Source organism: Diceros bicornis, chromosome 20 (assembly GCF_020826845.1).
Source record: "Diceros bicornis minor isolate mBicDic1 chromosome 20, mDicBic1.mat.cur, whole genome shotgun sequence".
In the NCBI taxonomy this organism is placed as follows: Eukaryota; Metazoa; Chordata; class Mammalia; order Perissodactyla; family Rhinocerotidae; genus Diceros; species Diceros bicornis.
This window is the reverse complement of record NC_080759.1, coordinates 32,946,203-32,969,827: the sequence shown is the minus strand read 5'-3', so window position 1 is coordinate 32,969,827 and position 23,625 is coordinate 32,946,203. Positions and strand designations below refer to the sequence as shown.

The 23,625-nt window shown below is 34.7% G+C and overlaps 1 protein-coding gene across 9 annotated transcripts in view; it reads right to left on the bottom strand.

Annotated features, from left to right (window-relative positions):
* The window catches only part of LMBRD2 (LMBR1 domain containing 2), a 44,504-nt gene that overhangs the window by 19,583 nt on the left and 1,296 nt on the right, over positions 1-23,625 (bottom strand). For 8 of the 9 annotated variants that reach the window (XR_009223174.1, XM_058564232.1, XM_058564227.1 and 5 more), the window contains exons 2-10: positions 16,040-16,100; positions 14,885-15,121; positions 14,529-14,623; positions 13,116-13,211; positions 10,294-10,461; positions 9,155-9,365; positions 3,128-3,202; positions 1,804-1,917; positions 1,251-1,434 (exon numbers count right to left, since the gene is read on the bottom strand). Coding sequence is in view for 8 of the 9 variants with exons in the window: in XM_058564232.1 (XP_058420215.1) it covers positions 1,251-1,434; positions 1,804-1,917; positions 3,128-3,202; positions 9,155-9,365; positions 10,294-10,461; positions 13,116-13,211; positions 14,529-14,623; positions 14,885-15,058 (1,117 nt within the window). In the remaining variant the exon portion in view is untranslated. The remainder of the gene's footprint in view (positions 1-1,250; positions 1,435-1,803; positions 1,918-3,127; positions 3,203-9,154; positions 9,366-10,293; positions 10,462-13,115; positions 13,212-14,528; positions 14,624-14,884; positions 15,122-16,039; positions 16,101-23,625) is intronic. The other variant, XM_058564230.1, reaches the window with a different exon arrangement.

Below are 23,625 nucleotides of genomic sequence, written 5' to 3'. Positions count from 1 at the left end.
TATTCTGTCTCTAACTGCTCTCTTTCTTATTTCTTCTAAACTCCAATCATGCTTTTTTACCCTCTCCCCACCTCTCATCTCTGAAATCCAACGGTTAAGTCTTAGTATTCATGATACTTGACTTATCTGCAACATTTGAAATGGTACTTTACGCACCCTTTTCCTCAAAACACCTCACTGTCCTGGTTTCCCTCCTATCTCACTACTCACTCCTTTTTTAGTCTTTTCTTCTGGTTCCTCCTCATCAACCTGATGTCTAAATTCTGGAGCGCCTCAGGCTTGGTCCCGAGACTTTCTTCTCTATCCCAATCACTTCTTTATTGATTCTATTCTGACCCATGGCTCATCTATACATTGATGACCCCCTAATTTATATTTGCAGACCCCCTGAAATCCAATTTCTATAGCCAATTACCTCCTAAGCATCTTACTTATACCTTTACATGTAACTGCCTGTTTTTCTCACTCCACAAGGACAGAAATTTTTGTCTTTTTTGTTCATTGATATGTATCAGGCACCCAAAACTACGTAGCACATATGTGCTCAAATATTAGTTGAATAAATGAAAACAAGTATATCATTCCTTCATTTAATTAGAAGAGATCTTCACTGAAGAAGTCTTCTGGTATGTTTGTCATGGTCATAATGTCTTCATACTCAAGACCACACATGCAAAAGAGAATCAAGTAAACGTAACCGTTTATTTGATTAAATAAGTAAACAGAAGTTTTAATACTGTGACACTTTTGTATTTTCATTAAGTTCTTCACACTAAATTTGATGACATTTGAAGAGTGCCATAAATGATCATAAAGGGGAATAAAATGACTATTGAGTATAGGTTCTAAAAATAGACTAATGTAAATAATCAAAGAAGACTTCTTAGGAGAATATTTTAGTACTCATGTCATGACTGAAAAAGAGACCCAAGCTTGTGATGTAAAATTGCTTAAAATTCTAATTATTTCAAGTATATATTATGTATACAAAATATGCTTGACGTATGGCATATATTTTTGCATAGAATTTTGGTTATCTGTGAAGTAACAGTGGAAACTGATAGATTATACATTATATGACGAGTAAAATAGTTTTTGGGAGGGAAGTTTATCAGATACATAATATTACCACATGGTATAAGTCAAATAATACAAACATAATTCAGCTCTGCATTAGTGAAAATATACATACTTTTTCCCTTCAGAAAAATTATCATCATTAAACTTTGAAATCATATCAAATTACATACCAACTGTAGGATTATAAAAATATTGGATAAATCTATTTTCTGGCTCCGGCGATTGAAAGGTGTGAACAAACTGATGAGTAGCACTAGTTTCATTTTTTGCTACATCTTCTAGATAAAATGCTTGTTCCAAAAGAATTTGCCATTGTACTTGAGTTCGACGGTGCCTTTGAACTGAATAAATCACCTAAAAAAGAGAACAGGGGGTATACCTGGCAGTGTTCTGATCCAACAGTGGTTCAACTCCCCACTAGGGAGGATGTTTTGGCAGTCACAACAATGGGGAAGTGCTAGTGGCATTTACTGGGTGGGGCCAAGGAGGTTAATATTCTATAATATATGTAACAGTTATGCTCAGTGACTATTTCTCCCTCCCAAAATGCCACTAGTACCCAAAGAGAAAATGAAGTTAAAACACTTCAAAGAAGAATGATAAGGACAGGATCAAAGGTAATTTCAGATACATGTTCATTCAAAATTTCTTTCTTTGTGAGCAGTAACTATAAATCTAACAAAAATCATCAGTAAGTAAAATAGCTATAATTAATAAAGTTACCTGTTTATGTAGTTTTACCAGACTTTTTTCACTTGGGTAGGTATTACGCTTTTCATCAAAATCTTCATAATCATCCATGTTCCTACCCATTTTTTCCTGATACTCTGTAGGGCACTAAAAGGAACAAGTAGATTTTTAAAAATCTTATTTGCAAAAAGATAGAAATTTTATTTTTATTAAAAATTTTCCGTTCTTGGGCATTTCTAATTTTCCTGAAAACATCTTCCTTTATTGGTATCTCTAAATAGTTAGATTTTTAGTTGCTGACATTTTCTTGAAAATGTTTTAAAAGATATATTGAGTTACTTTTTACCTCTATTAAAATTAATCTTTATGCTCAGATACATTGGCTGGGGATGGGTAGGGAAGGGGGCTTACCTACACGAAGCAACTACTATTTGAGAGAATTATTCTAGGTAGGCTCCTGAACTGTCAATTATTTTCCCAGCTAAATAATGAAGAAGAATCACAACAAATCCAAGATGCTGAATTTTTGAAAGTCATAGTACAGAGAAATAAATACATGATTTGGAGTCATCTGCCCTACTATTAGTCATTTATTACCCATATGAACTTGCGGAAGTTAACCTTCCTGAATAGGTATGAAAAGGTAGCAAATGTAAGAGAAATTATTAGAGAACTGATTCTCATGATTATCACCTTAGCCAAAAGGAACAATAGCTAATAACCAGTATAACAGATTTAAAATATAGGAAAAGAAGTAGTTCAGTGGTTCTGTGGTCGCATAGAAGACAATTAAGGAACTCATTTTTGAAACAATCACTTTTGGAAGTATACAAATACTCCTAATTCAATACCAATGCATCAAAACCTTAATTGTATGGCTTCCTAATGAAATGGCTGTGTTAAATATCTCATAATGTCATTCACTTCATGAAATATAAAATATACTGTAAAATGAGAAGTAGGAAGCTGACTGGAAGAGATTATTGAGGACCCAGTTTGCTTTTTTACAGGAGATATGACTTTAGTGGCCATATTCAATGACACTTTTACAAACTGTAAAGGTCCATCTCCATCGCTGTGTCATGGTAATCACTATACATTACTTAACATAACTTCTATACCCACATTTCAGTGGAAAATACTGCCAATAATTAATGTTAAATTTGTAACAACAAAAGAACAAATTCTATGTACAAATTACTACTAGTTTATGGTTAACATTTCCATGAAAATGGAAAGGAGTTGGGAAGACCTCAGTCATATGCTGTTCTCATACTTGTCTGATGCTTTTATTATAATATTATATTATATAAATTTATATTTCAAAATAAAATAGATGAGAATATGATTTAATTACCTTTTTAAGAATTGTGTCAACACATTTTCTCAATGGGTGGTTATACTTGATGCTTTCATTCACTTTACAAACCTCCTGTAAAAATAGTAAGAGAAATAAAAATATTTCCATTTCTATAGATCAGATGTTTCAAGTGAGAATGCTATAGGTACTATATATATTCTCAGGAGGTTAATTTCAACCCAAATTACTTAGCATATACATGAATTTCCATTCACTGACCAGAAGTTCTTAAGAACACAAGTAAAAATACAAAAGTTATATATAGAATAGCTATATCCTCACACTTCTTATTACTTTCTAGATTTACTCCCTTATCATTTGCTTACTTAGTACACAAAGATGAATAAGCATTTAAAAAAGTCATGAAGGATCAGCCAAACTTTGCAATCCTAAAAGAACAGGATTGTATTCCTCCACTTTGCTCATCAAGTTCAATTATCTCATTATCTAAAACACAGTGAATAAACCAGAAGAAGCAGAACAGGCTACAAGTGTCACAAAGCACCTGCTCCTTTCCAATGGGAGAGTATTCTACAGTTGTCACAACTAACGATCCATTCCACATTTGTTTATTTATAGGACAATATATAGCAACACTATGCTAGGTGTAAGGTCATCACAATCCATACCGGAGGGTGCGGTGGGAAGACATGGTGTTAAAGGTCTTCAACTAAGATTACAGTTTAGTGATGAGAAAATTAAATAAGCAATTTAATGAGTATGAAAGGCTTAAAGGGTTAGGGAGGGGAACCTTTAGAACCAGTAGTTCTCAAAGAATCACAATATTCTATAATATTAATGAAATTTTTAAAAAGTTGGAACTACTGTTTTCTAGGCAGAAGCAGCAGCATGTTCAAAGGCTATGAGACAAGAGAGAACTGACTAGGATATTAAAAGAACATTCTGATTGTAGGGTAGAGAACGGACTTAGATACAAAACTGGAGGCAGGGAAACCATCTGGCATATAGACAAAGTTATGAAAAAATATTTATAACATATGACAAAAAAATCACTATGCTTAATACATGGAGAGCACTTACAAATCAAGAGAAAAATGAGAAGACACAGAAGAAACACAATTGGCCAATAAATGTCTGAAAAGTTATTCAAGCTCACTAAAAACAATTACACTTTTTAAAATGAGAACAGTTTTCTTGCAAAATTATAAAAAAGTGATATCATGTAACGAGGTAAGATTGTGAGGACACAGGGCCCCCCACACACAGTAAAATGTGATGTAACATATTTTGAAGGGAATTTAGCAATATCCATCAAAATTTAAAATATGTAGACCCTATGAATAATCTGTACTAACAGACACTGCTCCTGTCAAGGAGCTTAGCTTAATGAGGAAAACAGACATTATTCAAACAGAAATGGTGTGGAAACTGCTGTATAATCCAGTGTGGGCGGCTTTCTGATGAACTGATTATTTAAACTGAGATAGAAAGCATGAATAGGAGTCACCCAGCCAAAGGAAGGAAAAGAATATTCCAAACAGAGGGACAGCACGTACAAAGGCCTCCAAGCAGAAGTGAACGAGGAGTTTCACGGAACTGAAAGAACTCCAGTGTGACTACAGGGAACAGGAGAGTAAGGGCCTGAGTAGCACTTGATCAGGCTGAAGAAGCAAGAGCAAAGCACTCCAGAAGGCCTTAACAACAGTTTACTTTGAGGTCAATGAGTGAGACCTAAACACGGAGCGACAAGACGTGGATTTTTAAAAGGTCACCTAGAAGCATCATTACATTACAATTTTCCATTACTAAGCTGCCTTAAAGTTTGTTGACTTGTAAGCACAAATTTAAATATAAACTATCCAGTCTGGTTATATATTATATATGAAATATCATATCTATTAAACAAAAATAAGTACTGAAACAGTAATTGTTGTTATACCAGTTATAAATTTAAAGTTCCTTCAAAAGTTTGTAACTTTTATAAAGTGTTCTAAGTATTTAAAATATTAACTTATTTTATAAATTTAAATTTTCTAAACAATTCTTTACTAGGCAGGCCAGACAACATCCTTGAAGTCATGCCAATAGGCAATTTTCAGTGGAAAGAAGTAGCTGTTTCTCCCTGTCCAAAATCCTTTACCTTGAAAAAGGACAAAAGGTAGAAGTGACTTCTTAGGCCATTTAAACAAATGCTTTTTGAATGGTTTGACATGACTCATAAGTTTTATTAATGGTTCAAAGAAAAGTAATAGACACACAGATGTATACATTCACTTCAGAAAGAAACATCATAAAAACACTAAACTGGTTTTTATAAAACTGTATTCGCTTTTATGGAGAGCTGAAAAAAATAATTAATAATTACCAGAAAAAGTGATTGAACTTTGTGATCTGTCAAAAGCTGCATTCAAAACCAATGTATTTTAAAAGTTTTCTCTCAAACTAAATTATTCCTATTCTTGTTCCACGCTTTATGTCTGTAATACATTCTACACACACCTCCACCACATCGATCACCCTAAACCACATAAAGCACTATGTCTCTTCCCATCTTGCAAGGTGTCAATGATTCCCCACTCCTTTCAAAATACAGCCTGGACTTTTCAGTTTGGCATTCAAGGCCCTGCTATCTGGCTACAACCTTACCTTACAAGCTTTATCTTTCCAACATAAACGTTATGCTCAATTAAATTTGGTTTTAAAACCTTTCTAATATCTGACCAGGCTGCTATCAGCTATGAAAATTCTACCCACCCTTCAAGGCCCAGGTCATATTTCATTTTCTCCTCTGATCACTATTCAGAAGTAAAAATTCTCTATACTAGATCATTTCCTTTGTATTATTCACATTACATTTACCATACACCATAAGGGACTGTACAATTTTCCACTCTAGACAGTTAGTATCCTATGGCCAGTTCTGCATAGCACTTAACACAGCAGAAAAACAGTATTTTTTTAAATGATGAAAAATTTTTCTCAAGTTTATTAATTTTCAGATACTGAGAAAAACAGAAAGGATCTCAAATTCCCTTGAAATATACGGACAAAAAAATTCATACCTGAGAAATCATGCATTTTGGGGAGGGGAGAAGTGTCAGAGTTCTCCAGCTGTCTATGAGGATCTGCTATTTTCAAAACATCCGTTAAGAAAAAAGCAGTTTTGAGGCCGGCCTCGTGGTGTAGAGGTTAAGTGCGCGCGCTCCACTGCTGGCAGCCCGGGGTTCGGATCCCAGGCGCGCACCAACGCACCGCTCACCGCTTGTCAGGCCATGCTGTGGTGGCGTCCCACATAAAGTGGAGGAAGATCGGAACGGATATTAGCTCAGGGCCAGTCTTCCTCAGCAAAAAGAGGAGGACTGGCAGATGTTAGCTCAGGGCTGATCTTCCTCAAAAAAAAAAAAAAAAGAAAGAAAAAAGCAGTTTCTTATTTACATGGAAAATTTTCTCTTATCTAAATTTTTTTTAATTCTTCACACCTGAAACCTATGACTACTATCCTAAAATAGCAAAGAATGCACCAATGCCAGTCCTTAATTTTCCACACCCTATTCCTGAGTAGAGGACTCCTACCTAACAACAACAACAAAATCTGTCTTTATTCAGACACTAAAAATTCCTCCTAGCAAAATCTAGATCTCGAATAAAAAACTAGCCTTATTTTTGTTGAAGGAATACTGAATGAACTGGTGAAATCCATATTCCTCAAATCTGAAACAACTGAATTTAACACCAACTTCTAAGGGGAGCACTACAAATTTAAATTATCTTCTTCTAACTATTTTATTATCAAATATAAATTTAAAATATTTTTTCAAAAAAATTCAAATTTTCAAATATAGATATTAAAAAATCTTCTTTTGAAAAATGTAATAATATCTATCATATGCCTGAGAAAATGTAATAGAATACTATTCATAGGAGATTTACTCCTACATTTTGAATCAATGTTTTCTGCTATAATACATTTTATAGGGAATAAATGCTGCAAAGTCAAAATAAAATTTTTCAGTCACAGTGAGCATTCTTTTGTTCATTTATTCATTCACTTAAAAACAGTTGCCAAGTATCTAACAGTCTAGAGGACCAGAGAAGGTGTTATGGGTTGAACTGTGCCCCCTCAAAATTCGTATGTTGAAGTCCAACCCCCCAGTACCTCAGAATGTGATCTTATTTGGAAAAAGGGTTGTTGAAGATATAATTGGTTAAATTAAGATGAGCTCATACTGGAGTGCAGGGGACCCCTAATCTGACTGGTGTCCTCATAAAAAGGGGAAATTTGCACACAGACAGGTACACAGGGAAAATACCACATGAATATGAAGGCAGACACTTACAAGCCAAAGAACACCAAAGACTGTCAGCAAACCACCAGAAGTTAGGAGAGAGGCATGGTTCAGATTTTCCCTACTACCCTCTGAAGAAACCAACCCTAGTGACACCTTGATTTTGGACTTTTAGCTTCCAGAACTGTGAGACAATAAACTTCTGTTGTTTAAACCACCCATTCTGTGGTACTTTTTTATGGCAGCCCTAGGAAACTAACACGGAAGGCTTCCCTGAAGAATTTTCACTTACGTTGAGACCTGAAAATGAAGTAGGAATTTGCTGAAGAGAGTGGAGAAAAGAGCATTCCAAGAGTTTAGGAATAGCACACTTAAAGACAGAAAAGAGAGGCAATGAATGTAATGGTAAGGGTAGGGGTCAGCAAACCAGATCACGTCCGGCCCACTGCCTGTTCTTGTTTGGAACACATCCATTCTCATTCATTTACATATCGTCTATGGCTGCTTTTACGCTACACTGACAAAGTTGCAACAGAGACCATATAGCACACAAAGCCTAAAATATTTACCATCTGGTCCTTTATAGAAAGTTTGCCAATCCCTGTTAAAGCATGAACTAAAGTCAGACTGCCTGGCTCTATCACTCACTAGCTGTGTTAACATGGGAAACTTACTTACCCTCTCTGTGCCTCATATTCGTCATTTATAAAATGGGTATAAAAAAATCTCCCTCATAAGGTTGTTGTGAGAATTAAATGTATTAATATATGTAAAGTGCTCAGAAAGTCATAGGCAAATAAGTAAGTCTACATACTTGTTTGCTATTATCATCACCATTATTAAGCTTGAGGAATCAAAGTTGAGACTCAGGCAAATTTGTCTATATAATTGTTTGCTATTTCATTATCACTAGCAAGTCTGAGGAACCAAAATTGACCAATGTGAGGAAGACAGAGGTTTGAGATAAGGCTGGAGAGCTAAACACGGGCCAAATTATTTTCTGGTAGGCCACATTAAAACATTTTGGAGTTTATTCTAACATAAATGAAAAACCTTCAACATGAGGTTTTAAGGTGGAGAGTAACATTATCAGAGTAGCATATTTCCCCAGAAGAGCAAAATGTGAGGTAACTACAATAATCTCTTTTTAAATCAATAACCAAATTATTATTTAACAGCAAAATTTTTATAATTTGTTGTATATTTATATGTATATTTAAAGTTATACTTTCAACAACTTTGTGAAGTTGGTTCAAGTCATCTGCATTTTACAAGTGAGTAAAACAAAGTGCCTTATTAAGATTGCAGATAGGAAACAAAACTTTTCGATACAAACTCCAATGCAAATTGTTTTCTAAAGAGGTTTCCAGACTTGGGATTACTTTGGGTTAAACTTTCAGGTAGAAGTATCCTCTGATTGCTATCTTCACTTCCAATCTGTCAGGGTAATCACATAACTTATCATCTAATCTGGGAGACTTCTGAGAGTAAAAGAGGGCACTATGAAAAGTTACTCCAAGACAATAAGCATAACCCTGCACTGTGAATATATTCTCCCTAAATCTTTGTCCGTTAGAAGATGGAGATGACATCTCATGAAGCTGAACTGCCAATAAGAAGTCATCCTAGAAGAATCCTGCAATTCTTAATAATTGCACATTGTCAAATTTTCAGTCTAAAGCCCAACAATGTGCTAACAACAACAAACCAACAGTGTATCCGAAAGGAGATACACACAACTTGCTGACTGTTGACTATAAGGTTTAAACTTATTTACCTCCATGACATCTTCTAAAGCCTCTTCTGCATCTGCTTTCTCTGTCATCAATTTGGCTGTCTTAAAATAAGTTTTCATAAGTAGATAACCTCTTTTTGCTCCATTCCAGTACGACCGAGGAATTTCCACCAAGCCATACCCCAACAACAACACAAGAAGAAATAAACCCCATGTATTTGCAGCAGCTATCCCAATTGTCTGAAGCTGGTTCCTAAGAGAGAGAAAACATAAGCAGATAGCTGCGATAGATAAATTTTTCCAAAAAAATATACAATGAAACTAACTAGTGTTAAGTGGTTTTTCAGAAAACAACTGCCCTAAAGGATGGCTAGGGACTTTATATGAAAAAATTAGACCTTTGAATCCTTGGCTACTCTTTCAGTAACAGCAGATAATCTGTGTGTTTTAGTGGAAAGTTAGAGTGTGACTGCACAAATGAACTTTAACACAGGAAACACTGCTTCTATTATAGGTAAAATTAGAATCCAGGATAATTCATGGCAAAAAATATGTACATATTTTCCTGAAGAAAACATATTTTTCATTAGGTGTGTTCTTACTCAATATTAACCAAGAGAAGCCTGAAAAATTTTAAAGCCTGAAAAATTTTTAACTTGTGTTGAGGCAGACCTACACAAATCTCAGAAATGCAACAGTGAGGATTATCACTACGGCTCTATTACTAAATTTTTCAGATGTACCTCTTCACGTGTATTACAGAACACAATATAGATTTCAATTTTACGGCAATGTCTAAATATAACATTAAAGAGGAATATGCCCTCAAACTATAGTCAGAACAAAAGAAAAAATATTTACAAGTTCCAATGAAAAATAAAAACAGATATTTTGTCATATACAGAATTTGAAAGACTATCAAATCATAAGGTTAATACTTTCAACATATGGCTATTAGACAAAGCACTAGTCCTTTGTCTAATAGCTATAAAGATGTTATTTCATATTTTCCTTCTTAGTAATATGGATTATTCAGATATTCTTTTTGAGGAATCTATAAAACATATAACTTGATATGTTTCTTGATGAAATATCTGTTTACCTGAATATATGAGATAAAAATTAATTTTTAAAAACACAAACATACACAGAAACAATGTTAAGAAGACAACTTTTCTTACCATTCTAAGTGCAAATGTGGGTTTACAGCTACATAAATTAAAAATGCTCCAAAAATCAGCAAATAGGTGCCATAATAGATTGCATTCTCAATCAGTGCAGTTTTGATCTTTCCAGTGATAGAAAACCCTCCTGATCTTGCATATGACTGCATAAAAGGTAACAGAATCCTAGATGGTTGGAAAAAATATAATTAAAAAACACTTGATATGTCTGTATAATTTCAAAATACCAGAAATACGTAAATCTCAATTTTAACGTGTAGTTCTTTTCACGAATAAATATGACTGAGTAATTATTAATACTAAATAAACTATAATAGATGATTGAATAATTTTGTAATATTAAACTTGGGGAGAGAAAATGCCCTAAGGCAGGAGAGAGCAAAGCACATTCCTGGGAGCAAAGGAGGCCACAAGGACCAGCAGAGAGTACAACAGTGTGAGTGACTGAAGACGACTCTAAAAAAGGCCTTTCTTTAAAGGCTTTATAAAGAGTTTGGACTGCATCCAAAGAATAATGAAGAAGTATTTTCTGTAACAGAAAGGAGATATGATTGAATTTTAGTTTTCCAAAGACTGATAAGTCTTCAGCATGGAGAATAAACTGAGAGGGAACAAAATCGGAACTATTTGGGAGAGAGTAAGGGGTGCTGGCGTGGTAAAAAGCAGGAGGGGAGAAGACTGGTTGTCAACATACTGATTTTGAAGTATTTAGGAAACATCTAAAAGGAGCTGCAAGGAGGTAGTTTGCTTACCCAGCTTTAGAGTTCAGGAGAGAGGATTAGAAAGACAGATAGATTCCAGAGCCATCACCATATCAAACATACTGAAATAACATCAGTAGCTGAGATCTGGAAGGGTAAGTACACAGAATGAGAAGGAAAGAACTGAGACTGACTCTTGAGAAATATCAATTTTTAAAAGAGAGGTAGAGAAACAGGAGAAGGGGCCGGCAAAGGAGACTGTGACAGAACTGTGCAGAGAGGAATGGAAGAAAACCAAGGAACATATGGGGTAGAAACCAGGAGAAGAAAGTGTTTGAAAGTGGAGAGAGAAAACAATAGAATCAAATGTTGCCAAGAGGTCAAGTAAATTAAGAACCTGTATGCGGGACGGGAGAAGTGGGGCTAGAAAACAGGGTTCAGTGGGTTAAGGAATGAGTAAGCCATGAGCAAAGAGAGACACTAAATGTAGACAATTCATTTAAGAAGTTTGGCTCAGTAGAATAAACTACGGTATACTCATGAAACGGAACATTTCACAGACATGAAAAAGAAATATGTTGTATATACTAATATATACAACAACACAACACAGATAAATCTTCCAAATATGTGAGCAAAAAAAGTGAGATGCAAAAAAGTATATATTGCATAATTCCATGCATATAAAGCTCAAAAACAGGCAAAACTATTCTATGGTGATGGAAGTCAGAATCATGGTTACCTTTAGGGAGGGTAATGACTGGGAGAATGGCATGGGGAAAGCTTCTGGGGCGCTGTTTAATGTTCTATATCATCATCTGAGTGGTTATACGGGTGTATTCACTCTGCAAAAGGTCAAACTAAACACAATCTGTGCACTTTTCTATACTAATTTATACTTCAATAAAAAAAAGTCTCCAAAAAGCATTTAGCTGTGATGAGGAGTAGATCATTGAGGGGGAAGCTAGAAAGCTGGAAATAGCTGTGATCTGAGAGACTTTTTGTTTGTTTGTTTGTTTGTTTGTTTGAAAGTAGGAGAGAACTGTGCATGCTTTGTTGAAACTGGAAGCTGTAAGTATTGGTAACAAGAGCTGAAGGGGATGTGTTCATATTTCAGAAAGAAGGATTAACTATATGAGAGGGACTCTTTCAATTCTTGAAGGGGAGGGAAGAATGGATGGGTAGGTAGGTAGGGTTTGTTGCTGAGAAGCTGAAAGAGCTGCCACCTGATGACGTCTATTTTCACTGTAAGGTAGAAAGCAAAGTCATCCGCTAAAAGAGAAGGTGATTGTTTTTAGGGGGTAGTAGAGAGAGCCACAAAAGGAACAGCAGAGGTTTGAAGTGACTGGAAAGATTTGTTGTGAAGAATAAAGAGCAAGCAGAGTAGAGAAACAAAGAAAGAAAGTCTGGCAATGTTCAGGGCCCAGCTGAGTTCAATTACCATGAATTTACAGGGGCACTACCTACTCTACTGCATGATTTTTAGTTTTCACTACCTCCAGTTTTAGAGCTTAGCTGCCTGCAGAATATCTAAGATGCTCAGTAGGCAGTGGATAAAATGTGAGTCTGGAGCACAGCCGAAAGACAAAGCTATAGTGGGTAAAAAGTAAGATTCAGAACGCGTCACAGGTCAATGAAACTACAGCTATAATTAAAGCTACACAGGAGAGTCAGATAACAAGATGACTAAAGATGGGACCCTAAGGAACATCAACATTTGGGAAATGAGTCACAGAAATGGTGCCCATGAAGGAAATTCAGAAGGTTGAGCTAAGCAGATAGACAGAAAATCAGGGGATAATGATAATCTTAGCCAGAACAGTTTCACGTAATAATGGAGCTCGAAGAATGAATTAAAGAGGGTCAAGAGAGAAGGCAATAACTGGAAGGGAACAATGACAAGAAAAATTTTTTGCTTCTGTTTTCTATTTCTTGTTTGTCTGTTTTTTTCTTTTCATTTCTTTTCTTTTAAGATGGAAGAGACTTGCACGAGCAGAAAGGGAAAAAATAAGTGACACAAATAAATTATAAACTATGAAGATTCACTGAAAAAAAATCACTTCCTTTTTTCTTACTTGAACCAAAATTTTAAAAATTTTACTCTGCACCACCACTTACCATGTTAAAAATTGTGATGTCCAATACACCACCCTCCAGAAAACTGGCATGATTCCATCAGGAATGTAACTCCATGGCTTAAAACAGGGATGCTGGCTGTTTAATAACAATTTAAAGCCAATTAATCATAAATGACTACTTAAATGAATTACACAATTAATTTGTGTGTGGCAAAGTTCATTTACATTCAGATTTTAAATCACTGACTCTAACTTGTAAAATTTCACAGAAAACTTAAAATTCAAAGCTGACAGTCAAACTAAAAAACACATGCAAAAGGAACAAAACAGTCTGTACTAGAGAGGAACACCATTTAAATTTTCAACTTTCAATGTATTTTTAGTCATTGAGTAAAAAGAGGACATAACGTTCACCTAATAAACTAATAATGCAACAGTCTTTAAAAGAAAATGCATCATGAAATCAAATCTCTGATCTGATTACTTTTAAAATTGATGATTACCTTTAAAATACATGCTCACCCCATTTGTGGGGTTGGTTATTTTTTTGGGGGGGAGACATTAAGTGATTAATTCCTGGAAACTGAAATGCTAACTAAATCAATCACTACAGCATACCTCCTATGGAGACACATGTTAGCTTCTATAGATAATTCTGTGTGAATTTTCTGAAGATATGATATGTATCTGACCACATATTCTTCCATTAATAGTCAGTCTTCCTAGACTGTAAGAATATTCTTTAGTCCAAGGGCTTCCAACAATCCACAATTGCTGCTGATCTATATCAACTTTTAATGATGCTTCAAAGGGGATTAACGTCTACATTTAAATTTACCCTTATCCAGATTAGGTTAAAAAATAATAATAAAAGCTACATAAAGAAACATGAAAATACTACTTAAAGCATTGGTAAAAGCTATAGTCAAAATATATTAGTTTTTTACTTAGAAGTTTGATATGAATTCAATATAACATTTTGATAATTTGAACTTCATTCTTGATCTAAAACTGTAATGATTTCAAAGGACGTGCAATGAAAGGCATATCCTACATACAGAAGAACCTCCTTGTCCTTTATTACAACCTTATAAACTAGGCGAAAGAGAAAATGCATGCCCCACTTTTCAGATCAAAGACAGAGGCTGACAGGAAAAATAGCTTTTGGAAGTCACATACTTAGTAAACGGGAGAACCAAAACTAAAAAAATCAGGTCTTCTCCAAGTTTCTCATTAGCATCTACTGAAAGGCCTTATGCACCAATAAATATTTAAAATTTAAATTTAAATTAAAAAAAAATACAAGGTAATTAAGTCTACTAGCAGAAGATGGAAGTGGGGAAAGGGTGAGTAGAGAATAAGGATAAGCTTTTATAAACATAAAATCCAGATGATAAAAACTGACAATTTTTAAACAATGTTCCCTCTACAATATTTAAAAAGAAAAAAATACCTTGGAACCGGGGTAGCAGCGTACAATCCTGTAGTGTTGTTACTCTCAAGAGGGCTTGAGTTTGCAGCAGCATGTTTGCACCGGTTGTATATTGTCTAAAGAAATGAATGCATGGTTTAAAGATGAAAATCAAAAGGTTATCAAGTACTTAAGGGATATTGGAGTGTATCAATGTATCTACCCAAAATCACCTTCCTGGCTATGCTTTTTAACGGTCAAATTCATATAGTAACATTTAAATTCAAAATATAAATACAACCTTACATAATTTAGCTGTCTTAAGAACTAACATATCTCAAGCATACTGTATGATTACAACTGCCTTTTAAATTGTGAAAATCAGTTTCACCTCTTACCGTACTAACATCCAGAGGCAGTATGAAGACAATAAGAAAGCAGAGATACCAAGCTAGCAGTGTTCCAACAATTACAAGTCTATGCTGTTTCTTAAAGTCTCCATATCGATGAAGTAGGAATAATGCCAGAAAAAAGACAAAAACAATCTCGAGTCCCAAAGCTGCACCACTCATTATTGAATGTTCACTCTGACTAACCAAAGTAATTCACGTACAGATCTGGATCATATCTGTAAACTGGAAAAAAAAAAATGCAGCGTTAACACAAGAAATGACCAGCTGTAAATTTCCTAAATATCTGTTTATTAACGTATTACTAAATTCTTTGGAAAACTGTCATGCTTTACACTGGACTACAAATAAAATGAAAAGGATAATTCCTACTCTCAAGTATTTGTGTCTTATTTTTTAAAGCATATATTAAAAATTTCACGTAAATTATACCTTCAGGAAAAAAGGTATTTTAACAAACTTACATTAGTTCTTAAAATATTGTAAAATAAGAATACTAGATGCAAACAGTTTCAATAGTGTCATTTGGAGTTTGTTCCTTAATGTTGTGAGTCCTAACAGAATATTTTATACAAATACACTATTGACTAGTTCCTAGGAAATTAGATATTTCTTAAAATGAACTTTTCTAAGATTATCCAAAGCCCATTACGTAAGATTTTCTAAAAGAGAGGGAGAGACAGAAAGACAGAGACCATTTGAAAGTAACCTTTCCTTTGTTTGAAACAGTATTTTTCTTTAGTGTTAATATTGTCTAACTCAATTTTCATGACTTGAAATTCTTATCCACTTATTGCTTCACATAATATATTTACACTTTCTATTTATCTATATAAATCTTATTTTCTTTAAAGAAAGTCACTTTATTTTATATGCAGAAAAACTTATTAATGATTATTGAAAAGTCATACATTTGAAAATATTTTTAGTATAAATGCTGATGACACAGGCAACAGCAAATGGTTTATTTGATATTTCTCCACTCTTATGAAACAATTTACCTTTACTAACTGAAGGCATTATATACTTTTTACCTTTGTAAAATCACTGTTAAGCATTTTTGTTTGTTTATGGACTAACTAAATATTCCAAGGAATTAATTAATATCTTAACATAGAGAATCAAGATTGTGATGCAACTCACCAAAATAAAATAACGAAGAGTCAATAAAATACTTCAAATCAACAAACATCTCTAGCCAAAACTAGTTATAAAAAGAACAAAGAAAGTTTGAGTAATTTAACAGGCTAAATTTAAATTTATATAGGAAAAAACCCTATATGAACTATCACAAACAAAAATCACATTTAACAGGGGCCGGCCCGGTGGCGCAAGCGGTTAAGTGCGCGCGCTCCGCTGCGGCGGCCCAGGGTTCGCTGGTTCGGATCCCGGGCACGCACCAACGCACTGCTTGGTGGGCCATGCTGTGGTGGCGTCCCATATAAAGTGGAGGAAGATAGGCACAGATGTTAGCCCAGGGCCGTCTTCCTCAGCAAAAAAAAACAAAAAAAAAAAGAGGAGGATTGGCGGATGTTAGCTCAGGGCTGATCTCCTCACAAAAAAAAAAAAAAAAATCACATTTAACAATTTTCTTCACTTTTTCTTTATATTGTTGAAGTAGTTTCTTTCCATTCCTCTGTGCATTTCAACCATCAATATTTTCATTCTTCTTAAATATCTAAAGTTTATCCCCTTTTGTCACTTCCTATCACCTTACCCTGCTCTATTTTTCTTCAAAACACTTATCCACCTGATATAATGTATATTCTTTATTGTCTCTGGATAACCACCCCCCCCCCCAGCCCCCTCACCCATAGACTCCATGAGAGCAGACTTGACTATTTTATTCATTGCTATATCCTAAGTCTTTAATATAATGACTGGCATATAACAGATATTCAAGAAATATTTGGGGCCAGCCCCAGTGGCCTAGTGGTTAAGTTTGGTGCGCTCTGCTTCAGCATCCCGGGTTTGGTTCCCAGGCGCAGACCTATACCACTCATCTGTTAGTGGCTGTGCTGTGGTGGCGGCTCACATACAAAAAAAAAAGAGGAAAACTGGTAGCGGATGTTAGCTCAGGGCAAATATTCCTCAGCAAAAACAAGAAAACAAAAAACAAAAAAATATTTATTGAATGAATAAATGAATGAACAAAAAACATACTGTATACTTCAGTATATATACTATTTTGTATTATTGCTGACTGCAAAGACAATGTAAAACTCTTGTTATGGTCTCCAAAATTGATTTTACAAATACTTATTACAACTCAAAAGGCTTAAAACTCTGTTTATTACTAATTACTACTCAAAATTTCAAATTACACGTTCTGTGGAAAAACTTATACTATCACATAAGAGTAAGTCAAATCCTATTTTTAAGGCAAGAATAGATTAAGTGGTTAGCCAATAGTTCAATGTAGAATGTGCTGATGAAAAACCATTATCATCTTCAAGATCCAGCTTTGAAAAAAACATCATTCAATGTGAATTTAAATATAATGTAATTATTATGTGAAAATCTCTTTATAGTTTGATCTAGGTATTTATTTACCTGAATTGTCCAGTACAAGGAATAAGACAATCATAGAAAAGAAGACTGAATATCATAGATTACCAAGGAAATGCTAAATAAAGTATGAAAGAACCAAATGATGGGATATTACTAAAGTGTAAGAAATAATGTTTAAGATTAATAACATTAGAAAACTACCATAACATTAATTGAAAAACTAGATATACACAATTTTACATAATATGCACTAAAAAAAGACAACAGTGAAATATATGAAAACATCAATAATAAGTGGTAAGATTATGGGCATAAGCAAACAACAAAATCAGTTATAAACTTGCCACTAGCTACTAATTTTTTTTTTTTTTTTACTATGGCTGTCAACTTTTCAGTCTGATTCAGAGTCAGTACTTTAAAATGTTGTAGACAAATAAACAGAATCCTTTGGGTCCTATGGATCCTTTATTCTAGTAATAAAGAGATGATCTGGTTACATCTCTTCCCATATTCAACGTATTATGCTGCTGTAAACAATTATTACAAACTTAGTGGCTTAAAACAACACCCATATCTCATAGTTTCTGTGGGTCCAGGCATGGCGTGGCTCAACTGAGTTCTCTGCTAAGGGACTCACAAGATTGAAATCAAGGTGTAGCAGGTTTGTGTTCCTCTCTGGAGACTCTGGGGAAGAATCTATTTCTAAGTTGATTCAGGCTATCGGCAAAATTCACTGTTACAGTTATAGGACTGAGATCCCCGTTTCCTTGCTGGCTGTCAACAGGTATTTGCCCTTAGTTCTAGAGAGACCTCTCTCCAGTCTTTTCTTGTGGCCCCATATATCTCAGAGCCAGCAATGGCTTGTCAAATTCTTCTCATGCTTGGAATCTCCGACTTCCTCTTCTGCCCTCAGCTAGGAGAAAGCTCTGCTTAAAGGCTCATCTGATCTCATTGGGCCCACCTAGATAATCTAGTCATATTTACTGGATCCAGAGATTAGGGTGTAGACATCCTTGGGAGTCTCTTATTCTGTTTACCACACCATTTCTGTTCAAGCTGAACTCCTATTGCCTTGTCATGACACAAGGTTAGGCCTAGGGGTCCCACGAAATTAGAGATGAAAATTGGAGTTTTCCTAACCTGAGATGAGAAAATAATAGTTTTAAAGTCCGTATCATCAACCTTGTACCTAAATGCAAGCGAGGAACTGTTTTTTTTACAGTCCAGAATGATAGCAGTTTCCAAAGTTCCTTATGAATTCCTATAGCCTCTTTTGGTTATTTCAACTGAATAATTTTCTGTTCAAAGCTAGGGGTGCCTTATTCTCCATCTGATTTAGTTATTTGTATATTAAATTCATAATATAATTTTCAATTAAAATCTAATAAAAATAAACAAAGATTGGACAACTCAAGTTCCGCTTATTAAAAAAACTTATTGCCAGAGAGGACAACAATTTGGCAATATGTATCAAAAACCTTAAAGAAGGTACACACCCTTTGTCCTAGCAATTCCTCTTTAAATAAAGAAAAACCAAAATGGGAACAAAGATTTATCCATAATGTTATTTTTCACAGCAGCATTATTTAAACACGAAAACACAGAAACAACTTAAATGTTTGTACTAAATAGTCCAGGATGTCCACCAGTCTCATAATTGTCCATTGCCTTTTTGAGAAAGGCAGCCAAAGGTTTCATAAATCACTAATCCTGCTAACCTGGCCACGACTGATGAGAGGAGGGATCTGTGTTTGAGGCTACCTAAGAGCAACACTCCACTGTAGATTAAAGGAGCCCACCAGATCCCTCCAGCCTAAAGAAAGGTGAGATCCAGAGACACTTTAGAGATGTCAAAAGAGATGGGGTGGGGTCTGAGGGCATACACACAAGAAATACACATATATGCATGGACGGATATACACTAAAATGCTAACAGTAGATGTCATAGAGTAGTAAAGAGATGATTTCTACTTTCTTCTTTGTCCTTTCTTGTATCTGTGTGTTTTTAATTTTAAATAATGAATATGTATTATTTTTTAATTTTAAAATTATTTAAAAATCAACGTAGTAATATGAAGGTAAAACACACAGCAACTAGAATATGAAAAATTTGCGACAGTGTTATTGTGTCAAAAATCACAACTGTTTTAAAATAGAAATGTTTTATTACACTGTGATAAACCTGGGTTCTAAATCTTAACTCTATTTAATAATTGTGTAACTTTATGCAATTTAAGCTATTAAATGAGGATAAATAATCAACTCACACAGATTGCTATGAAGATCAAATGAAAGATAAGAGTAAAATACCAAGCAGGAGTTCCAGGCACAGAGTAGGTCTTCAATAAACGCTAGTTGCTAATCTCTGCCTCCTTCATATCATGCGCTTGCAGAAGACAACTAGTTTTCCCAATGATCTGAAAGCATAGCTTTACCCTAAACGGTCTTCCTTCTAAAAAAAAACTACGAACAGATATCAAGTGCTTTTTGTTTCTCATTTTCTGTGGTTACCACAGCCTAGGCATACCCTCATTCTTATAAAACAAAAAATGATCCTCGCTCACAGAAACTGCTCCTCTTGCCTCTCTTGACAAATTGGGATGACCTCTCTAAGTCTGTAAGGTAGCCCAAACACCCCTCCCCTTTTGCTGTGAAGAGACAGAACACATCTCAGAGCCATGTCAAAAAGGTGCATTTGACGTACCAATGTCATATAGAAAGACAATACCATCCTTCTAGGCACATGATCAAAATGGAGGCAGACTACTCCAGATTATATGCTGAACTGTAACCATGTGCAGCTGTGCAAAAAAACTACTGAAGGGCAAAAGGGGAAATAGGCCTCTGAGCACAACAATGGTCCTTCTAATAATATTCTTTAAATATTAAAATAATGTGTTTAGGCTAAATGGAAAACAAGAAGAATATACTAAAATTTGAGGCAAATCAAAATTCAGTTCCATGTGATAAGAAATGAAAAAGAGACTTAAAGCTGTCATGGGTTGGCATTAACACCACAGCAGCAAAAGTAGATTTTACTCAAAATCAAAATGCCAATTCTTTCATTCAATCGAATTTTAACATCTAATATGCGGACATAGTCTACCTCTCAAAATACCAGTTCTGAAAGTCCTAAACACTTAAAATCCAATTCAGTGTTCTACCAATAATCAATATATTATACAATATTACCTTCAAATTCCTTTCATAATTAGCTTGTTAATGATACTGACTTGGAGTACTGTTTCCTGAGGGAAAGAGAGACAGGAAGGAAGGAAGAATTCATAATAAATGAACAGGAAAACACACACAAAAATTTTGTTAAAACCAAAGATCCTGAAACTGAATGAAAAATTTGACTGTCAGTCAGACTATCTGACTAAAACCTAATGATTCATCAGACTCAGATTATGTTAACTTAAACATGTATCTTTACTCAGATACATAAAGTAACAAAAACTAGGAGACAACTCAAGATCCTGCTAATGAAAAATCAAAAGAATCTGAACTAGACGTGAGTGATGAAAGTCAACAATTCTCTACCACCAATCAAAATATAAATCTTCCGAAGATAGTCATTATTCTTATGTTTAAAGACTCCAGGGATAGAGAGAATTCAGCTTAGGATGTAGACAGAATACCAGAAGAGAATATTGCTCCCACTCTAAAAATGGGAAAAAGTCATATTTCTTGAAGCTATCTTCAAAAAATAAGCTGAGGTGGCAAACCAACCAGGTGAACTGAATTCCAAAGCATGATAAGCCATTTGGAAGATAGACAAATATCAACTGTTTCACCTTTGCCAAGGTATGAGAGAGGAGGTAGCAACCATGTAAGCAGGTAAGAAGAAAACAACCGGATTTGTAATGAATTCTGGTATAGACATTGTAAGACTTATTTTGGAAACTGTAGAATACTCTGAGTCCTTCCTAATAACAAAATAATTTTTTAAAAAGGAATAGCTATCATTTAGCGTGAGTTTACTAAATTCCAACCATTGTGCTAGCACTTAACACACTTTGTTGAATTAGACCTCACAACCCAGTAAGAAAGGAGTGTTAGTATCCTTGTTTAATAGCAGAGAAAACGGCACAGAGAGGGTAAGTAATTTGTCCACGTTCCCACAGATGGTGAGTGGCAAAGCTGGGATTCAAACCGAGGCATCCTGACTACAGAGCCTGGCTCACAATTAGGATACTACACGGTCTCTTCCCCAGTCCAAACATACTTTTTTAATGCAATTTAAATTATTTAAATCATTTTTGTTCAGTTTTCATAGTGAACAAATTAGAAATTCTCCTATTATTCCTTTAGATATATGAAGATAGAATGCTAAGAAAGTCATGTTTAATATAGAATTTAACTAAGCCTTTTTACCTTGCAAGTAATACTGCCATTACTAAGGGTAATATATAACTCTAATCTACATGGGAAAAGTAAAAAGAGCAAATTAGAACTGGGGAAGAACCCTTCTGTTCTTGCCCTAATCTGTCCATCAGAGAGAGCACTAAACTGCAGAGAACTAAAGGTCTACTTTAAAATTAATCAAGGGAAAATAACTCTTTTGAAATCTGATTGGCAGATAGAAACTTCTTGCTATGTAATTGTTCTTAGTCTTTTGTTCCCCTAAGCTAAATAACACAGAAAAAAAAAAAGAAAAGAATTTTAAGATTTACTTCATGCTATGATTCAGGAAGTAAAGAAAAAGCACATCACCCTTCTATTTAAATAGAATCTCTTTTGTTTTACTGATTTTCAAAAAGATCACTAATATACTACTGTATATATATGGCTTATATATACATATATATATATTTGACTATAGCTTATAGTCAAATATCATTTCCAGGCCTTTTTGGCCCCTCCTGTGCCCTTGTAACTATGCTTTTGCCCCTTTGTATAACTTTCTCAATTTACAAAGTCACTTAGTATTCTATCTGAAGCTTCCAATGAGTACTAGAAATAACTCATCCCACAGTCATTTGCAGATATTAAAAAAAAAAAACTATAATTCATTTGTTGTAGATACTGATCTAGTAATTCTACTTCTAGAACTATGGTATACCTCTTTTACTAAAATGGGACATGGGGTGTGCTAAGATCAAACAAATGAAATTAATCAGGAAAATAAAAAAAATCCACATCAGTAGCAATCACGATGCAGTTCCTGAAGAGACCAGGCAGCAATCTCTAGTGACCTAGTAATCTCAAGTCTTCAATGGACACAATTCCTTACATTAAACAGAACCACATATACCAAATTAAACTTTTATTTACTATATTAGGAGAACAGCCATGATTAGAAGGAATGCAGAAAAAAATTATGCCCATATTAGCAAGCTACAGCGTTTCTCTTGTGAGTGCAAAGTGTTAGTCAAATATCTATTCTAGTATTAGAAGACTTCGATTTGCAGAGTTGAAAGGCTCTCTCTGAAGTCCTACAGAGGATCTGGTGTCCACCAATTCAGATACTGCAAGTATTCTGTGAACTAGAAATGTTCCCTAGCTCTCAAGCAACTACTAGCTAAGTCCCAGACTGAACAGGATACTTCTCATCTTTAAATTTAGAATCATCCCATCTCTTAGACCTTCTATCTATGAGATCTGTATCTAAAGTGGCCTTGCCAAATTACTTTATATCTCAAAACTTTGTTTATTCTCATCATGGCATTTTAAATACTTTTTTCCTTGTTTATTCTTTCTCCTCCCTTACTTACAAGCTTCCTCTGTCTTGTTCACTTTCCTGAAGGAGACTATAACTTTTATTGCTAAAAATACCTTCTCTAGTGGCTGGCCCCATGGCATAGTGGTTAAGTTCCAGGTTAAGCTCCAATTCAGTGGCCTGGGGTTCGTGGGTTCAGATCCCAGGCGCGGACCTACATCACTCACGAAAGCCATGCTGTGGCCATGACCCACATACAAAATAGAGCCAGACTGCCACAGATGTTAGGTCTGGGCCAATCTTTCTCAAGCAGAAAGAGGAGGACTGGCAACAGGTGTTAGCTCAGGGCCAATCTTCCTCACCAAAAAAAATATATGTATATATTTTCTCTAATGAGTTGCAATTTTAAGGGAAAAGATGTAGATTTCAAAGGAAGGCCACTGCTTTCTCCTTAGCCAAAGTAACATAAAACTGACTTTATGTAAAAAATCAGAATACTGCATTTAAAAATATTTTCCATACACTATTAGTTTAATGGTTTGTGAACATTCTACAT